Raw genomic sequence first — 21,544 nt, forward strand, 5'->3', positions numbered from 1 at the left:
TCCTGGTGATTTGAGACATCGACACGTTGTATTGGTTCACCAATTACTACTGGAGACCCAACAGCTAATACAAATTTCAAATGTGAATTTTACGCCGCATTTGATTCATAAAGTACTTTTGTAAAAATGGAACCTGCTTCCATGGACGAAGCGTACTATCGCATCACCGGCAAAGCTGTAAAATATGAATTTAGATGCATTGTTAAGTTCTTAAATATATTTTAAAATACACTTTATATATAATTCCAGATAAATTCATTTGAACAATTTTTTTCCTACATAATGATATTGTGTAGTACATGAAAAAAAGATCACGTTTCTAAAAGCAATATTTTCCAGTTCCACAGATACAAAAATAACTGTAGTTAACAAGGAGTTGGGAGAAGCAGGAACAGATCATCATTGATGACCAAGATTACTAGATTGTTTGCCAACCAAAACAATGCGGTGAAGGCTATGGGTCAATAATTGGTGAAAGTCTGTCAACTAATCACAGGTCAAGGTGGCCGGTTTTTTTAAAATTTCTAAACAATCAGTCGCAGTTTCTTCCTACTATTTCAAACCTGAAGTAACTGGTTTTTTTATGAGAAATCTACAACTCAAAGACTGGGATGGCCAGCTTGAATATTGGTTCGGGCTATTTAAGATAGATTTTGTTGTGAAACATCTAAAGAGCATTTTTTGGGGGGTTCATTTTTAAAAACAAATGTCAAAATTACAACTGGATAACTTCGAATGTCGAGTGGTCATGACAATAGATCACATTTACATAAAACCAAGTTTAACACACCATTTTCTGCGGAAAAAATGTCTGTTCCAAACTTCAAATACGACAGTTGCGTATATTCATATTCCGTCTTAATGACATTTGATTCTGTCAGTTATTCGTGAATTTACCTTGGAGTTTGTCATTTTTGGTGTATTTGATTTATCTTTGGCCCAAGTGACACTTTGTCTTTTGGCTAAGAGGAGGGAACATAAGATTTGTGAAATTGAATACAACAGTATAATGGTTTTAGTATAGCATTTATCTGTAATTTTTAGATGCTAAACGTTTAGTGATTTTCAATCTCTAGTGTTAGTAGGAACATGTTTTCTTGGTTACGAAAAGTTATATCTATATATAAACATATGAATTCGGTTTCTATATTCAACATCGAAAGTGTTTTTATTAAGATTATGCTGTCTTTCTTGACATGTATTGATACACTGCTTTCCAGCATAATCTTAAAAAAAACAATTTGATGTTGAATATAGAGACGGAATTATCCTTCCGGAGTCCCCGAGGCGATCGAGGTTTTTTTGTTTATCTTTTTGTCTTTTACATTTCTTTGACATAGTATTTTTGTCATCTAACAGTCCACAAGCAATGTTATTGTCCCAGTCCTAGTAAATAAAGATGTGTATCAATTTTGTGCGTTCTAAGCGATTTTCTGGATATTTACCTTCAGTTTAGAAGTAACAGTTTGCATAAAGGGTTATTAGGGCAGGAATATTTTCGTAGTATCATCGATATTACAATGTATACAAATTTAGTGGTCCTACATTCAGACTTATTCCGTAAATCATATTAATCAGAGTTCTTACAAAACCTTCTAAAAGTTTTATTTATATGTATAGAATGCATAAGTTCTACTTGGATAAAAAGAAGAACTACTGAAATAAACAATTGACACGTTCTAACATGAATTTTAGAGATTATTATTCTTTATAATACATAGGAGCCTCAGTGACCAATTAGTCTAAGAAGTTCTACTACTGTAATCACTAGCCAGTCAATACTGGGGTTGAACCTCGCTTGTGCGCTAGCACTCGACTTTTATCTTAACTGTCTAGGATTGTCAGTTTTCCTATCAGAGGTCTGTGGTTTGTTTCGGGCACTTGCTCCACCTATGAAAACTGACCGCTACAAAATAGCCAAACAGTGGCGCTTAAAAGTGGCGTTAAAACACTAACAACACCAAAACACCTTTCTAATACAATGTTTAAACAGTGAAGCCAAAATGAGTAATCGATGTTCTTATCTCACAAATCTCTTAGGAATATACAAATATATGTGAAAGAAAAACCAGCGAAGGAATCACATGAACTCCAAAAGGAGCGTGAATATAGTTGTCAAATGTACTAGGATTATAATTTATTATGCCAGACGTGACCAAGTGTTTCGACATGTTGTCTCTTGTCATATATTTATCCTCCGCCATGCCCATTTAAACTCATTAAAATTTTCACAATCGAGAAGATGGAACACTCGATAAATTTATCAGACGACTATTATGGTTTCTACAGCTCCAAGACAGAAAAAAACAAAACTCTTGTCAGTTGAGACACTGACATATTGTATTGGTCAACCAATTCGAGATGGTGACTTTGAAGCTAATGTAGTGTCTATTTCAGTTAAAGTTTCGTGGGTAAACTTAGAATCGTAAACATCGTTGACAGACATTATGGAATTACCTAATGAACTGAAAACCTTATTGGTAACAATGAAGTTGGATGGAAAAGAGCCGGATTGGAAATTCACCGCCAGTTCTGACCAAGTCTCATTTCAGCTTACTTGCATCAAGGTCAAGGAACCAGTAATTCAGAAACCTGAGCTGACTTTGAAAAGTTAAAACAAGCCACCATCTAACAGGAGACGCAACACTAACCGTTACGCCCATTTGATTGCCACAAAAACAACCATTGAGCCCGCTGCAGAACAACAACAAACCACCAGCGTAGACCACAACACTCAGACCGAAGCTATAGACACAATAGTCGGCCAAGTACTAACACCAACAAAGTACAAAGGGGAACCAGTTGGAGTTGTAATAAACAGGGATATTGTCACCAGTTCTTACAACCCCAACAAGGCCTGTCAACGTCTGATCTACTACACATCCACAACAGACAGTGCAAGCGCAGTAGGATCGACTTCGATGAAAATTTGACATCAACGACCCAGATCTACTGCGCAAACCACCACATTCTTCGCCCGTCAGCATGAAATCCAAAGAAGCAATGCAAGCAGCCATCTTAGCAGAACGGCCCGATACTTCGTACCAGCCACAACATCGCAGTTGGAGTGAGATGAAAGCCAAACGACAGACAGACCCAAATCTCTAAATAGGTATATTAGTCCGCAATATCATTCAGATATTCTACAGGCATTTTCTAATGTAGAAAATGATGGTTAAAACTTGGTTTTACAGCTAGCTAAACCTCTCTCTCTCTTGTATGACATTCGCATAACATTCATAATATTGGCAACGATGTGTGAACAAAACAAAAAGACATGAAATTCGTATAATTAAAAATGTGCTCGTGGTGTTTATCCATTAAGATATGTAAAGGCCATACGATTAGGAAGATGATACATTGTGAAATAAAAAGATTACAATTGAAAACCTGAAATCATCACGTTTTTCATAAATTTGAGTTAAAACTGCCCATCTCTGTCAATATAAAGGAAGAGATCAAGACATGACTACGACCACGAAATTGTAAAATTTAAAAATAAAAAAAAAATAAAAAGTATAACAATAGCAAACTCCGAGATGAATTATTAATGTATCGATCATTGGTTAGTAGGATGACTTTTGACGGGTGGGAATGATTGTTAAATTTTCAATTAGATAAAATAACCTACCAACGCAATTGGCCTGGCTTCATTTTCAATTTTTCTCATTTGCAGTTACTAAACGATAAGTGAAAAATATACCCGGGATTTGTCGCTATTGCTCTATAGCATGTCAAATGTGTGACTCGCTATTAACAATGCATATGATTAAACGTTGCCATCAGACTAGATATGGTCGTGTATTTATATATCCTGTACAGTAAAATTGATTTCATCTTCAACATGGGTTTTACTGCCCGGCGGATAAGTCTCAAGGGGTGATATTCTGTGTTTTTCAAATATATGTTCAATCCGATCTACTAAAGGAAAATGATTAGATATAACTAGTGTGGATTAAGGAAGTTTGTTAACAAAATTATAGACTGTTAAATGCAAAGGCTTTTGTTTGTCTTATGAAAGCAGAGACCTTTAAACTTTAATTTGAAACTCTAACACATGCCAAATATGCGTGCTTTTGTTATTGTGATATCATGGATGAACATATGTATAAAAAATGACAATACGCAATCGATTCGAATGTTCAGAACATTTGATAGACTTGATTTTTCCGCACATTATTACGTACACTTATTCCATTCACTAGGTATAACCGAGAAGAAATAAAAGCTTGCAAAACAAACAAAAAACACATAATAAACGATGATCACGTAAAAAATAAACAATGAAAATTAAAAAAATATCATAATTTCAAAGTGTGCTGAGTATATAATTCGAAACCAAATGTCTGGCAATATATCGGTCTAATTATTTTGATAATTGTCTTTTAACATGTTATCAGCAATAGACCGATGAATTTGCATATTTTCATTTAAGCTTTGTTTTTTTCCAGACGTTTGTTACGCTGAACATGCATTTCCTATAGTTTAAATGATATGTCACTATTTGTACTGCGTAATTTAAGGATTTAAAACAGAAATACTTTTCAAAAGCTAGGTGTGTACAAGGTTTCAAATAACGCCGTCTTTTAAATGTAATTATAAAATGAGTTTATAACCCGGAAGTACAAAATAAGTTTGCTATCAAGTTTTTACCACGAACTATAGAGTGATATTAGTAACAATGTAGCTCAGAATCAGAAGCGTGAAATCAGGACAATCGAGTGTACAACACAAAATGGCAAGTAGCTTTGTCAAACGGGCAAGCTATCATATAACCAGCGAAGAGGATATATTTAAAATTCCAGATGTGAAAACTGCAATGATGTTATTGAAGTCATGGGGACTGGAAACAAAAGGACTTCGGACGAAAGACCAAGCTTTGCAGCGAATATTGGATCATTGGAGAACAATCTCCGATGAACAACAAAAACAATCAGATGAAAAGGTATGCGTTTATTACAATGTGTTTGTCTGTGAATGCATAATAGAATTATTTTTATTATTGATACAAACTTGGATAGGTATATACAATATTTTTATATACTTTCATTATAATCAATATTTTCAGATCAACAGATATGTCAAGGACTCGTCAGAGAAGTTGAAATCAAATATTGAAAAACTGGTATCAAAATTTGAAAGCATGATAAAGTTTTATAAACAGTTGTCGCTCACTCACCAGAAAAGCATTTGTGAATCATACAAGAATATCGAGGAAATAGCTCGAAGTAAAATACATAATCTGAAAAATAGCCAAAGTGCACTTGTTATTTCTGGTAAGTTAATTAACATTGAGGGTTTTATAACATAACTGTATTTATGTAGGCATTAAATGAGTGTAGAGTTACAAATAAATTATCACCGATGCCGGGCTGCACAGATCAGTGGGGCTCAGATTAAAAAATGTACAGTTCAAAACAATCATCAACAATTCCGATTATACAGATTACTGGCGGTCAGATCAAATCAGGTCTAAACAATAATCAACGATTCCAGGCTAACAGATTAGTGGCGTTCAATTCACAACAGGTCAAAACAATCATAAACGATTACAGGCAAATACTTATAGCGCTCACGTAAACATAGTCATCAACTACGCAATGCTATATACACCAGTGGCACTCGGAGCAAAGCAATCCAAAACAAAAATCAACGATGCCTGACTCAACTTATCAGAGGTGCTCGGAACAAAACAGGTTACCAATCATCCCAGATACCAGGCTATTTACATAAGTAGCGCTTGTATCAAAACAGTTTTACACTTTTATGTCATCATATAACGAATTTTTAGAGCATTAAAATCGAAAATTTTACAAAATGTTGTGCTAGTATTGACTTGCTCTGATGGTTCTAGCAAAAATACATTTGTCGACAAATCGGGACATAGTAAAGAAAAAAATAAGTGCTGTTCATATGAGTGTTTTTTTGTTTAAGGATGCATGTTTATGTCATGAAAATAGTGATTTTTTTCGCTTTAATGCAATTTTTCATTAATTTTTTTCTGTTTATTTAGGTGAGCTCGGTTCAGGTCAGACAAGTTTTATAAATCTCTTGCTACAATCAGATATTCTACCAGTCGAAGAAGAAGGCTGTACAAGAACTTACTGTGAACTGAAACAAGGGGGTGAACCCAAGGCAACCTTGTACAGCAAAGACCCAAGTACTATGGAATCAAAGGTCACAGTACTTGATATGAAAGACCAAACAAGCAAAAAAACACTGAATGATTTTATAACTTCTGCAAACGAGATGATCTATCATGAAAAAGTAACAATAGAGTATCCTTTCGAGTTTTTAGAGGTAGGTTGGAATCTAAAGATTTTTTTAAAAGAAAGAAACTATAAAATAAATTAAACTATAAAGCAAGTTATTCATATCAAAATGTTTGTATCAAATAAATAATGGAAATAACTACATGGCTTGATATTAAAAAATTGTATTACAATGTATTACAATTTTTTTCCGTTCGTTACCTACGCTACCTACTTAAACCTGTTTTCAAAATAGTTTTGTAGTTTGATATGACTCCATTTATTTCACCTCGAAGGGCGGATCTTTAAACGCCAACACAATGCAAGGATACTTTTTAAGAAAGCGAAACACTACGTATTCATTAAACTGATATCAATCATCAATTTATATCATAATACAGAACCAGAGTGACTCACCAAAAAAAAAAAAAAAAAAAATCCAAAAAAGAACATATTTTCTTACATTCGAAAATGTTATGTGTATAATAATTTCAATAATGAAATGATAAAATAATATGCGTGTTATACATTGATAAAGCAGAAATCCGATAACACAGAACAACAAAAAATACTCAGGATAAGAGAACTACTAATGGTTATTCGGAATAACCAAAAACAATGCCTTTGATATACATTAGTAGTTGATTAATTATTACAACAAAATGTTATATGAGTTAATTCTGTGGCTCGCATCCTGACGCGTATTATGATTTTATTTATTTTGATGAATATTAAAATCTTTATTTGCTACAAAAAAAAGTTCCGCAATACATACAAATCTATTAAGTGTACATAATATGTACTATACTATACTTTTTAGAGTGGTATACATGTACTAGACATTCCTGATCATATTGACACTTCTATACCATTAGAAGATATTATATCAGTCCTGCCACCAAATGTAGTGTTCATCTATGTTTTAGATTTTTCTAAACGTGAACATATTGAGACAGGAAAGGTAGGTAATGGTTTTGTCAATCTGTAGCTCAATGTATCAGAGAAAAAAAAAGAGAGAGAGAGAGTATGAATTTTATAGAATCAAATGTGCTCAGTGCAGTTTAAGAACATGACAGTAGAAAAAAAATGTACAAGACAATCGTATGGGAAACAAGGTTTCTTAAAATTCGACATTTTGCAATAGACTTACGTATGGTGTGGATATTGTTTTCTTATCGATAAATGCCCGCAGCTAGGATTTGTGCTGATGCAATTGTAGTAGACAACTCGTATAGTGTCAGTCTTTTTTAAAAGAACTTCCAATGTCGTGAAATACAAAAGATTTCTTTTCTTTTTCTTGAGAAAACTTTTTTTAAATGCCCCTTTGTGTTGCAATCATCAAACAATATACTACTCGTATTACCATTTTCTTCACTAATATTTGTCATTTATGTCTTGTGTTAAAGGTGGAAGATTTTATTGCGCATGTCTGCAGAACGTCTCAACATGGTTTCTCTTATGAAGACGTGATGGTCGTCTGCAATAAATGTGACGTCATCCCTGAAGAACAGCTAGATGACGCTAAGATAAATGCGAGAGATCAGTTATTAAAAACTTGTCCGGAACTGAAAGACGACCAGATTGCATTTCTGTCAGTGAAAGAGGTAATGAGTTTGCATTGTAGTAGATTTGTAACAGAAACAAGTCAATGACATGATATACCCTTTTTTAAGTAGTATGATAACACAATTATAAAATTTTTTAAATGTCCACCTATATAGTTCAAAGTAATGAAGCATATATATAATAAAAGATAAAATTTCAATATAGTTATTTGAGCTAAGAAATATCTGTCATAATATCAACATTTCAACCGGGAAAAGGGGTATATAATTAGTAATAAACCTTTCTAACACTTTACACTTCATGATTTTCGAATCGTTTAAATGACCCTGATATATTATATAATTATATATTGTTAACTGTTTAATAGATGTAAAACAATAATAACATAACAATATATGTAAGTCAGCACAGAAATATCAATACAGGCATTATATTTACATATTGTAATAAGATTAGTGAAGAAGTAACAATTATATTTAGCATTTTTAATTGTTTTTTTAAAAGCATAATCGCTGTCATTTCTCTTCTTCCCAGAAGATAATTATATATTTTACGGACGACCGAAATTTTAATTGTTATGTTTATGACAAACTTATTCATATGGCGGAAAGAAGTTTGATATTTGTATGCTGTATTTCAGTTTTATAGGGTTTAGTTTATAAAATGGATCGACCATTTGGAGAAGTATAGTTAAGCCCTTGAAATTTGAAATAATCAGGATGATCAATACGTTCTAAGCAATTACAGCAGATAGAAAATTAAATCAATAACAAACCCGTTGAAGAAAGAAAAAGACGTTTCAAAGTAAAGACCATCACTACTAAGTGAGTCGAAATTTTAACATTATGAACAGTTAATTTTCAGAAAATGTTATTTAATGTCGGCAGCAAGTGCTGACTGTTCTGCTGGTGATAACATCGGGAACGAAACGTCCAGTGGTAGTTCGGTATACAATGTATATTCAAAATTGAATTGTTGTTTTTTCTCTTTGTATCCAGGAACAGCGCTTGGAACCAAGTGGTATACATAGTGAGGATTTCCAAGCAGTTTGCAAAGCTATTCACAATTCATTCTTAAAAAAGATGGAACAATATTTAAAAAAGGAGTACAGGTTGGATATTCACATATATTTCACGAGTTTATTTCTTGCTTGTTATTTTTCCCCTTAAAATTTCCTTCTTATGTCGTTGCACTTGTACATAGAATATATGTCAACTTCGGATAAATACTACAACAAACTAAACTGAATAGAGTGAAGAATGATATAGCACACTCATTTATGTATTTATTATATCAATTCAAAAACAAATACGAATACATGTATAATAAATTTTTGAAGAAATGTCAAATAAGAAGATCTATCTAAAGAACAAGTAGAGGATGAAATTGATTACATTAAGATCTTTCTCTTTTATCCTTTATGGGATAGTTGTCTTACTAACAGTCATTTTACCACATCTCATTATTTACTTATTGTGAATGTTCGCCTGTTTCTGAAGACTGTATATTTTCGTCTAGCAGGTTTTGATACTTGATATTCAAAATTGTTCATATACGAATACAAAAATATACCGATTTAACAAATAGTTGCATTACTAATGTTGGTTAATATTTTACAGATGGTTATCACAAGTACAAAAACGAGCCTTGTACATTTTAAAAGTGAGTAAGCTTAACAGTAATAAAACACTTGAAGAGAGAAGAGAAATGATGGCGCAAGTTGAAGTACGCATTGAAAAACTTGAAAAAGAATCTAGGTTGATAATTGGCAGACTCCACGAGGAAGTGGATATGGAAATCGACAGGCTTTATAATAAAGTAGTAGATTATCTGAATTCTACTGATTTAAAATCTAGTATGACAGTCTGGTTGGATGACCAGTGTCCAAAACCTGATAGAAAATGGAAGCATTTAAAATGTGCTGCCGAAAATAGCATTGTTGAAAAACTCCGAGAAAAACTAAATGAATGGGAAAAATCAAGTGCAATCAAACTGAAAATTCAGAAACAAATAATCAACAAATTTAGTGAAGAAGTGGAACTTATGGAAACCCATATGAAGAAAATTGGAGGTATTTTGTTATGATCAAAGATTAAAAAAAAAAGTTCCTTGGAAGAAGTTCAAGCTTTCAATCTTTATGATATAAAATTGTATATGAATTCAATACTTTTAGATAAAAACATTTTAAGTTGATTACTATTAGCAATGCATTTGTTTCCAAACTTTTTCAAGGTAAACTGTAAACTAAGTTGTCGTATTGGTATAATTGGATAAACAGCACATTAAAAGGTAAAACTTAACACAACAAAAATACAGAAATCGAAGAAACTTTTAAAACAGAAAGTTCCTTATCAAATGGCAAAATTAAACCAATGAATAACAACTGTCATTTTCCTGACTTGATACATCCATATCCTTATGTAGGAACCGAGCTTTCCCTTTCCCTATTTCAATGACGATGAAATTGTGTACTAAGTATCTTTGTCCGATTGTTTTTATATAGTCGATTTACATTGCAGCAATGCTAGCATGTGGTGATTCAACGGCTGTGGTGAACCTGCATCGATCTTTCAAACATGACAGTCCGGTGAATCTGAGAAGTTCCCCTCAGTCATCTACAAGCAAACCTCAGAAAGACAAGAATAAACTCAGTGATTTTGTTTGTGGTATTGGAGGATTTGACAAAACTGTCAAGAAAGAGATCAAACCTATTTTCAACAAATATAAAAAAGAAACACGTACACATCTTATGTTCAAAGCAACAGATATTTACCTAAGATGTTTAATAAAGAATCCACAACTTAAAGAAACTGTAGGGAAATATATAAAACGATTTTCGAAAGATATAAACAAAATTGCCAAGATGATACCGGATTTGATAGCAATGGATAAACGATTGATGTCTTCATTAGAATCTGAAGTCATGGAAACAAAAGAAACTATTCATGTTATTCCTGAAAATCTACGCAGATGCCTAGTCTTACAAGGGGAACTTGATTTATTCTATGTCTACGAAATGTGGCAATTGGATTACCGACTTCGGGATTTAGAATGGAATGAAAAGCGGAAATTAGGGACTGGAAGTTTTGCAAATGTTTATCCTGGTCACCTGAATACAAATGGAGAGAAAGTTGAAGTAGCCATTAAAATGTTTAAAGACCCCCTCCAGACAAATAACATTTCAGAGTTGTTACTTGAAGATGAAACTCTAAGGTATGATTTTATTGAAGCATATTGCATAGTTATCAAAGAAATTTCAAATACTAGTATGAAATCCTTGTTTGCAACTAAAGTTTAGGATTACTTTCATCAGCTATGCCAATAAAGGAAAGTCAAAACAGTTATTATTTAAAAGCATCTAAACAAATCAAACTAAATAAAAACCGCCAATCCGACTTAAGTTAGTTTGTGTGTGGGTACTGAAATATCTAGAATATTTTCATATCTGGTGCATCTTTCATCTTCATGTTATCTTTAGAGCTAATTTTTTTTTAATATGCCATGAATTACCAGTATGGAGAAAGCTTTTATATGATGTGCCTGTTGTTCAATCCATTTCATATCTTTATGAATAAAATATGTTTAAAATCAAATACTCACCAATGATATACATGAATATTGTAATTGTAGGGAGTTGGAGCATGACAACATTATCAAATATTACGGAGCTACAATTCTACAAAAGGGATCGCCACAGAAGACATATTGGATTATGATTATGGCTAGTTGCATCACAAACCTGAAAGAAATTTACCTTGACAAGAAATCTCCCCTGAAAGAAGACATCCCCTGCAAGCAGACTAAAGGAACAATGGAATATGAAAAGGCCAAGACTGCAATGGTTCATTATGTGGTCCAACTATGTGAAGGTGTATCCTTTCTTCATGGCAAGAAACTAGTACACAGAGACCTAAAATTAGAAAATATTTTGGTAATGTTTGTTTTTGTCATTTTTGTCATTTTTTTTCTCAATTTTTGCCCGTCATTCTCTATTCTTCATATTTTATTCCCCATAAGCTCTATATTTTTAAATGTTTGGACTAGTTTTCTTTATTCTGTATTTTTTTGGGCCCAGTTTCTGTATCATTATTCTCCCTTTTTCTTTATTCTGTCAACCCCATCTAGACCCTTTAATATGCAAAATCTTTATGTCCCTACAGTGGCTTTAAAAACAATATCTCCATAAATTCTTCTGGAAATGTACTTTACTTTTAGAAGTATGACAATCAAGTTCACATGATTTATATTGAATGTTAACTTATATTAGTAGTATTGTCAACAAACCTAATTAATCGGATAAAAGAAAATAAACATACTATGAACCAATAAAAATCCAGGAGACTTAATTCAGATGCAAGAAGTAACTATTCCAAATTTTTTAGAAAAGCACAAATGGTATTCACTAAAATATTGTTCATGCTGTTATTTTAGGTAACCAAAAACAAAGAAATAAAACTTACAGATGTTGGCCTAACAAAGCCAGAAGAAGATATTTCTGGAACATTCGTCGGTTCACCAGTTTATATGGCTCCAGAAGTACACGAGCAAAAATCAATTTACAACCGGAAAGCTGATATTTACAGTCTTGCAATGGTGTTGTGGGAAATGTGGTATGGCAAATCCATTAATGATGAACTGGACGGGAAAGTCAGAGGGAGGCTCTCTGTTGAAATAAGAGGAGGGACTCGTCCCATGTTTACAGAGGACCAAAAGCATACTAAACCACCGGATGAGTGGATAACATTTATAGGAAAATGCTGGGCTGCAAATCCGAAGTTCCGACCAAAAGCAAAACTGGTCGCAGAATTTTTCAAAGATTCGTTACTGAAAACTGTGCATTTTGTTTGAGTTTATATGTGTTCTTATATCTAATATCTATACATGTATAAATGTCTAGTCTTTAATAAATGATTTTTAAGATCATTATGGATCTTAAGCAAGAGAAATTGAATTATTCTTTTCTTTAGAAAACACATTTGCAAGTTTTATAGGTCAGTATTAAAATGTGTATCATATGTTGACTAATTAATCACAATTGCTCTGATTTGTCAAAAACAACAGTACATGGTTGAAGCACTTTATAAAAATGTATACATTAGTAGACTGACGTATCACAATTGCTCTGATGATTTTGCCCAAAACCACAGAACATGATTAAAACACGTTATCAAAACGTGAACATATGTATAGAGATTAATACATGGCCTTTTCCATATCAGCCTGGGTATCATCCCGAGACCCCCATATCAGCCCGAGACGGAGTCGAGGTGCTGATATGGGTCGAGGGATGATACCCAGGCTGATATGGAAAAGGCCATGTATTAATCGCTTTATCATATACTTCCGACAATAGTTTTATGTAAGGCAAATAAACTAATGCAATAACTAAAACAGTCAAACATTTTATAAAGAAAATTAAAATCATGAATCAAATATACTATACTGAGTTGTCCAACAACAGCATTATACTCCTTATATACTTATGGTAACATTTCCTATAGAGGCATTTTGAAACATTGAAAATTTGGAAGAGTTTTACGATCATTACTACTCCATTTTTGTTGTACTATAAAATGATTCATAATTGTCAATGGCATTTGTTAGCAAGTATTAAACTATCCCCACAAAAGTTCCCGTAAATTTTGACGTCGTCATAAAAAAACATCTGACGTCATAATGGAAAAGTAAACAACCGATACCGGAAACACCGGAAGTAACTTGCACGAGAGGCACTGATATGGGTTTTTTGCACGAGAGGCACTTGGTATGGGTTATCAGCCCGGGTGGGAAGATATGGCTTGTGCACTTCCGCCCATTACACATATGCAAAAGCTATCATATTAATGCTAAGTATATGATAAATACTGATAAATCACAATTGCTGTGACTTATTTGCTCAAAACCACAGAACATGACGAAAAACATGTTATCAAACTGTAAACATAATTATGTAGACTGATAAATCACAATTCATATAATGATTTTGCGTACAACAACAGAACATAATTAAAACACGTTTACAATTGTGAACATTTGCAGACTGATAAATCACAATTACTCTGATGCTTTTGCCCAAAACAACAGTTCAAGATTAAAACAAGTCACCAAATTGTATATATATGTAGACGGATAAATCACAATATCTCTGATGCGTTTGCCAAAAACACCAGTACTTATTAAAACACGTTATCAAATTGTGTAAATAAGTAGGCTGATAAATGTTCTGATGCATTTGACCAAAACAACATGATTGCATTCTTTCTAGAACTGAGAGCTCATTTGAAAGGTAACGTAGACAAGTTTAAAATTTCACAAAATATTTTCTAAACCAGCATACAATATTAACAGCTGCCTAGTAGTCTAGTATATAGTACTTTGTATTGGATTTATGATATGAATATAAAAAGTTGAATCGATTAGATACAAATTTTCAAGCCAAAGATGCATACAAATTTGAAAATAAATATGGAAATGACTGAATTAAAAAGAAAAATTAACGTTGACAAATAAACAATGAGTATGGGGATGGCTGACGCCTTAAAACTAGTTTAATCCCACCACAGTACGAGCCTGTCCAAAGTCAGGAGTGTAGTTCAGTGGTTGTCGTGTGTTGCTGTGTTACGTATTTGGGTTTTACGCCCCACCTACGATAGTAGAGGGGCATTATATTCTGGTCTGTGCGTCCGTTCGTTTGTCTATTCGTTCGTCCGTCTGTTCGTTCGTCCATCCGTTCGTCCGTCTGTCCCGCTTCAGATAAAGTTTTTTGTCAAGGTAGTTTTTGTCCAATCAACTTGAAACTTAGTACACATGTTCTCTCTGATATGATCTTTCTAAATTTAATGCCAAATAATGCTAAATTATAGTTTTGACCCCAATTTCACGGTCAATTGAACACAGAAAAATGATGGTGCAAGTTTCAGGTTTAAAGTGTTTGATTAAAGTTTTTGGTCAAGTTAGTTTTTGATGAAGTTGAAGTCCAATCAACTTGAAACTTAGTATACATGTTCCCTGTGATATGATCTTTCTAATTTGCCAAATTACAGTTTTTACCCTAATTTTACGGTCCACTAAACATAGAAAATGATAGTGCGAGTGGGGCATCTGTGTACTATGGACATATTCTTGTTGTTCATCATTTTGGCGTAAACTAGGCCGTTTGAATTGTTTGGCATTTGTCATTTCGGGCCATTTATTTTTAAATGACTATGCTGTATGGATTTTGTTTATTTTTGAAGGCCCTACGGTGACCTATAGTCGTTAATTTCGGTGTCATTTTGTCTCTTGTGGAAAGCTGTCTCATTGACAATTATATCACATCTTCTTTTTATAAATCAAATTAGACAAATGCCAGATAACCATTGTCAGTTGATCATATTCATCTTACGTCCATTCAGTACATCACATATAGTTGACCTAATACTTAAAGTCATACAAAGTTAACGTTGACCAATTAACAATTAAAATTAGGCCAAAGACTGTCGAACCGTTCGGCATCGTTCAACTCTGGCAAGACAAGTTAAAACTTGCAACTCAAAGACACAGATTTGTTGCCAACAAGTCGAATGTCTGCCTAAATTTACTACACAAGAAGCATATGTGCAAATGTCCCATCTTTTCCATCAAATACAAGATTAAAGCCCTTAATCACTAGATTGTGAATAATTTCACAACAAATTACACAGGTAAAATGAGTATTATTCATATTAAAACACTTTTACAAGTATGTCATAAAAAACATTTATTTTCAATTCGGATAATCGAGAAAAAAAACTTATGGAATCTATACTCATTTGTAATCAATATGCAAGTTCAAATTTTCCAATCTAGTTTGTTGTCTAGACGGGAGTAGCAGATTTGGTTCCTGATATTTTAAGTTTATGGCATTAAAATTATTAAATGTTAATATGCTACATGTACAATTTACAAATCTATTTTTTTTTTTTTTGCCAAAGCAAGTTTGTAATTTCATGAAGACGATGCTCTTTTTATGATACAAACAATTATGTATCACTGTTCCAAAAAATGAATACTAGTCTGGAATTTTATATAGAAATGAACAATTTGGTTTTAAATTTCAATTCATTTAATTACTACAATTATAGAGTTATGCACTTACTTTTTTAACATAACAAATTAAAAGTCTTTTAATTGTAAAATCAATCAAATACATAATTCGAATTTAAAATATAAATAACTTTTATAAAAGAACGTAATCGTAAGGAATATTGATTGATTGATTGTTGGTTGCTTTACGCCGCATTAGCACAAAAAGGCTATATCGCGGCGATCGTAAGGAATAAAACCTTAAACTAATTCACCTGCAGTCGGCAATAATGTGTCGTCACACATGAGCTAAACGGCAGAAACTTCTTTAAGAAAATGTGCAATAGGTTGCAATGAACCTGTAACTCGCATGCAGTCAGTGTAAAAGAACAATGATGACTACCAAAAATTAGGTCCATTTATCAATAGAAAAAAAAAGTAAAATGAAAAAAAACCATATTATATTTCTTAGTCATGAAGAACAAGAATGTGTCGATAGTACACGGATGAACCATCTGCACTATCACTTTCTATGTTAAGTAGACCGTGAAAATGGGGTAAAATCACTAATTTTGCATTAAAATTAGAAGATAATATCATAGGAAACATGTGTACTAAGTTTCAAGTTGATTGGACTTCAACTTCATCAAAAACTACCTGGACCAAAACTTTAACCTGGAGCGGGACAGACGGACGGACGGACGAATGAACAGACGGACGGACGAACTAACGCACAGACCATAATGCCCATAAATGGAACATAAAAAAGTAAAATCACAAATAAACTGAACTCCGAGGAAAAATTCAAAAAGTAAAGTCCCTAATCAAAAGGCAAAATCAAAAGCTCAAACACATCAAACGAATTAATAACAACTGTCAGTGGCGGATCCAGAACTTTTCCTAAGGGGGGGCCCCGCTGACTGACCTAAGAGGGGGCCCGCTCCAGTCATGCTTCAATGATTCCCTATATAATCAACCAAATTTTTCCCACGAAAGGGGGGCCCGGGCCCCCCAGGGCCCCCCCTGGATCCGCCTATGACTGTCATATTTCTGACTTGGCACAAGCGTCTGCCCATGTTACATAACATTCCATGAAGTGATGTCTTAAATTTTATCCCTGTTATTTTAAACTAAATGTAAACTACAAAAAAATACTTTTGAGAAATTAAGAACATGAGTGTATGATTGAATTTATGTTATAAGTGTTTCACTATAAGTATTACATAAACTAAACATTGTCATTGATCTATCAAAATGAATATAGGTCAGATAAACCAAGCCAGCCACCCATGTCATCTTATAATCGCCACCTACACCGAACATAGTTGATCGTGTTGCTTACGGTATGAGAAAAGGATCTTATCATGTAAATTTTACCTTGATCACGGATTCATGAAGATCTTTCAAGGATATCATATACCAAATATAGTTGTCCTATAACCAAAAAGTGAAAAAATTACATAACAAAAAAAAAGCTTTAAACAAATCTTACACCAAAACCACCCACGAATTGTAATCCTTCATATGCTGAGACTTGTTGCAGGCCAGACAAAACCTTAACATTTTTACCACTGATGACAGAATGTTGTATCAGCAGGTCTCACATCTGAAACTTTTAAATTTGTGGACCCAACAGACCAGACAGTTTCCTTTTCATCCATCCAAGTCTTGATATCTTTTATAGGGGTTTCACATCAGCCTTAATCATTCGCATGGTGAAAATATCTCATTTTAGTATTTATTTTATTTTTATTGCCATCAGTCATGTTTAATCATTTGTTATTCTTTTTATGTGGCATTTTTGAAGATCTTGTAATGTTCTCTATCATTTTCTCTGTTTATAGTTTATACCGTAGTATCTATATCAGTTTGGCTATGTTGACTAACTGGTTGACATTATTTTGTATCAATTTATTTCGATTTTTAAATGGTTCGCTACCCAATATAGTTTTTGACAAAAACGGGTAAAATGCATCGCTCAGGTGTTATAACTTCTATAAAAGAGGGGCGAAAGATACCAGAGGGACAGTCAAACTCATTGATCGAAAATAAACTGACAACGTCATGGATAAAATTGAAAAAGACAAACAGACAAATAAAAGTACAAAACATAGAAAACTAAAGACTAAGCAACACGAACCCATCAAAAACTGGGTGCTACGGAAGTGTAAGCACATCCTGCTCCACATGTGGCACACGTCGTATTGCTCATGTTATTACACACCCGGTAAATAGTCTCATTCGGTAGGTCAAATTCATTAAAAAGGGAAGGGGGTTGTAGTTACGACGTAAAGAACATATCCGATATCATCTGTGAAACGGTTATTCCATAACGGTCAACCAACTCGTGATGGCGTCTGTAAATTTACGAAGGGATGATTTCAACTTCACCATTTGGAACTCTTATTTTAATAGCTTCCTTGTGAGCAGCAATCCTATATCAAGGAAATCATGATAGGAAATAAAAGCACGGGAATATCGTATCAATTGGGGGAAATATACTCAGTATGCAGGCGCTGCTGGAATGTTGCTATAAAGAAATAGAAAGTTCATAATTGGGAAGCTGAAATCATCTCTTTTGTTGTAAAATTTAATTTCAACTGACCCACATTTACAATTTCTAGATGTAAGTCAATGTATGAGGCCGACTTAAATGTATCTGTTGTATCCTTTATCTGTAGTTCGATGTGATATATGTGTTTAACAAAGTCACCAAATCTTGAATTATATAGTGAGAGAACATCATCTATACAGCGTAAAGTAACACCAAGGATATTGCTAACTTCTTACTTTCTTCGTAAGAAGTTCCTGTATAAAGTCAGCTCATAATAATACAGAAACGAGTCAGCAAGAAGAGGGGCACAATTGGTTCCCATTGGAATGTCGAGAGTCTGTTGAAAAACACGCCCTCCAAACGTAACAAATATGTTGTCAATCAAGAAATCAAACATCTTGAGAATGTCAGTTTCAAAGAATATTTTGTTTAAACCAGAGTGATCCTCTACAAAGTAGGGTTTATTTTCTTTAAGACAAGATACTTGTACTAGTTTCTACGTTGTCCATTCTTTTTTATAAAATAAAGCAATACCAACTCTTTCTATTTGTCTTTTAGTTTGGAATTTGGAATACTTGTGTAAAGTGTAGAAAAGTCAACAGTTATTACTATTGCAAAATGAAAGAGTCTTAGATTCTATGAAAAAAAAGATCTTTGGATTATTTTTAGTATCCTCATCTGATTCACGCCACCTCCTTAATAGGCAGTTTTACAACAACTTTGAAGCCCGGCTTTGATTGCTGATAAAATGTTAACAATTTAGAAAGCGGTTTCGTGTAGCACTTAGAGACCCAGCAATATACCGTTGTTTGTAAGCACACTTCGTATTTACTAAATTTAGTCCTGGTATCTATGATGAGTTTATTTATGTAGTTTAGTTATCCAATACAGTGATGGAAGATCCAGTTCTTCATCTTTGGTTGAAATTCCAAAAGACCTATGATTATCCGGGATTTCCTCTTTGGTAAGTGTCGTGAGGGTATATGTTGAGTTTCCAAGTGAATTGTCAATACCTTATTCACTTAACAAGCAGTTAATGTAAAGAGTTCTACACACAAAAACGATGTTGTTTGTGGCTTTATCTGCGGGGACAACATATTTTGTTTTGCAACATTTGGGTCTTTAAAGATTGACATAGCATGGGTATTTGTAGACCCATTCAGTTTCTTAATTCTGATTTTGTATCAAACGACCTCACAGCCTTAGTTATTTCGGAAAAAGTATATCTCGCGCTTAGCCCATTGCCTGGCATAATCCATCAGTATTTTCAGGGCCGTAACTAGGGTTCGAATTCAGGGGAGGCAGGGGTTTGGTGGCCGCAGATTGAGGCCCCCAAGAGAGGGGGATTGGTGGGCACAGCCCCCCGCCGTTTTTTTTCTCGCAGTAAAATGGCTAAAAATGACCCGTTTTCCTTCGATTTACTTGCTTTAATAAACATCAGTATTGCTTGAACCTGGAAGTAATTTTTATGCAAAAACAAACTGAGATGCTGTTCGGGGTGACCCAAGGCTTCATCTTGAAGGCCGTACTTTGATCTATAATTATCAACATTAATACATTGTGACCGCGGATTTAGTTTTCAATATGGCTAAAAATCACCCGCTTTCCTTCGATTTCCTTACTTTGAGAAATATCAGTATTGCTGGATCATTGAAGCAATTTTTATACAAACAATTATTATCTGTATTTAAAGATATTTTTGTTAGAAATCAAACTGTTAAGTTAAAAAAACAAATAAAGCAAGATCATAGAAAGCAAGATATTTTTTTTTGTCGAGGACTTTGAATTCCAATATTGTTGAAAGCTGAACAGACATGTATATAACTACAACCAGGGACTTTCTAAACTAGTATATACTTATATTAGAAAGTCTCTACTTCAACGAATGGGAGTGTTTAACTACTAAGGCATTGACCATAATGTTCTCGTACGATCCGCCGGGAGACGTTAAAAAAATGACCCAACAGCTGATTCAGCCGGTAACGAATTTCCGATATCATAAAAGATGAAAGGGAACTTCCTCTGCTTAATGAAGCCCCTAAATAAATGTGAATAGTTAAGTTTTATTCAAAATTGTCGAAAGTAAAGTTTCATATGTGTTCTCGTACGAATACTGAATAAGAGACGGACGGCCACACGAAAAAAAAATTACTGAAACGGTTCACTTTCAGTAAAAAAAATCCGGAAAATGACAGATATATCATGTATCATGATAACACTGTTAAAACTGTAAACTTGTGTTGTTTATAATATAAATTCAAGTTCTTCGTGTAGTACATATTGTCAATATTTCATTTTATTACTTCAAAAACAAAATTTGGTATTGAAAATTCAGGGGAGGCAACTGCCTCCCCTGCCTCATAGGTAGTTACGGCCCTGATTTTGAAGTTGTATTTCCAATTGAAGGATTTGGGCTCACGGTATTTCGGACCTTTGGATAACACATTTCGAAAGGAAAAGTTTTTGACAATGTTGAGGTCAACGGTAATAAAGTGGCCAGTCGGATTATATGTGAATTGGGAACTAGCACAAGTGCAATCGGGAGGGTTAGACTTGAAGTCATCAATATTGAGATCCTGCAAAACGTGTTTGTAATTGAAAATTTAAGTTGCAATTGGTTGACAACTCTTGTTCAGACATGTTGACTTGTTTAAGATCTTTTGTGCAGCTGGCCAATTTTGCTATTTCTGTTCCTCTGTATTTATTTTAATTTATGTAAACATGCATTGTGTTCAAATTCATCTCTAAGGGCAATAACTTTTTTACAGATCAATTGATGATTACAACCATATTGACTTATTTGTTTATTTTATTTTACTGATTATTCTTGCTATATATAATACTGTTGCTTTATATTCATCCTAGTTTCTGTTCTAAACCCCATAAATGGGTAATACAAATAGTCATTCAGTGGAGATAATTCCTAGAAGGAGTCAATCAACAATTTCAGCCATGTTGACTTATTTGTAGACCTTATTTTTCTGAATATTTCAACTATGCTAAATTCTCTCAATCTGCTTTATAACTCCTGTAATGGGCCAATTGCATATTTCTGTCATATTTAACTTATTTGTTGCTTTGGTTATTTCAAATTTTTAAAATGTCTATATCTGTAGAAAGTTTTCAAAAT

The 21,544-nt window shown here is 33.4% G+C and overlaps 1 protein-coding gene across 1 annotated transcript; it reads left to right on the top strand.

Moving 5' to 3' along the window:
- Positions 1-4,351: 4,351 nt before the first annotated feature.
- On the top strand, positions 4,352-12,725 carry LOC139524786 (uncharacterized). Its single transcript, XM_071319869.1, has 10 exons — positions 4,352-4,945; positions 5,069-5,276; positions 6,014-6,300; positions 7,072-7,212; positions 7,658-7,855; positions 8,816-8,928; positions 9,437-9,888; positions 10,337-11,030; positions 11,448-11,748; positions 12,249-12,725. The coding sequence occupies exons 1-10, from the start codon at positions 4,736-4,738 to the stop codon at positions 12,663-12,665; spliced, it is 3,021 nt and encodes a 1,006-aa protein (XP_071175970.1). The 5' UTR covers positions 4,352-4,735; the 3' UTR covers positions 12,666-12,725.
- The last annotated feature ends 8,819 nt before the right edge of the window (positions 12,726-21,544 follow it).

This window comes from Mytilus edulis, chromosome 1 (assembly GCF_963676685.1).
Source record: "Mytilus edulis chromosome 1, xbMytEdul2.2, whole genome shotgun sequence".
Classification (NCBI taxonomy): Eukaryota; Metazoa; Mollusca; class Bivalvia; order Mytilida; family Mytilidae; genus Mytilus; species Mytilus edulis.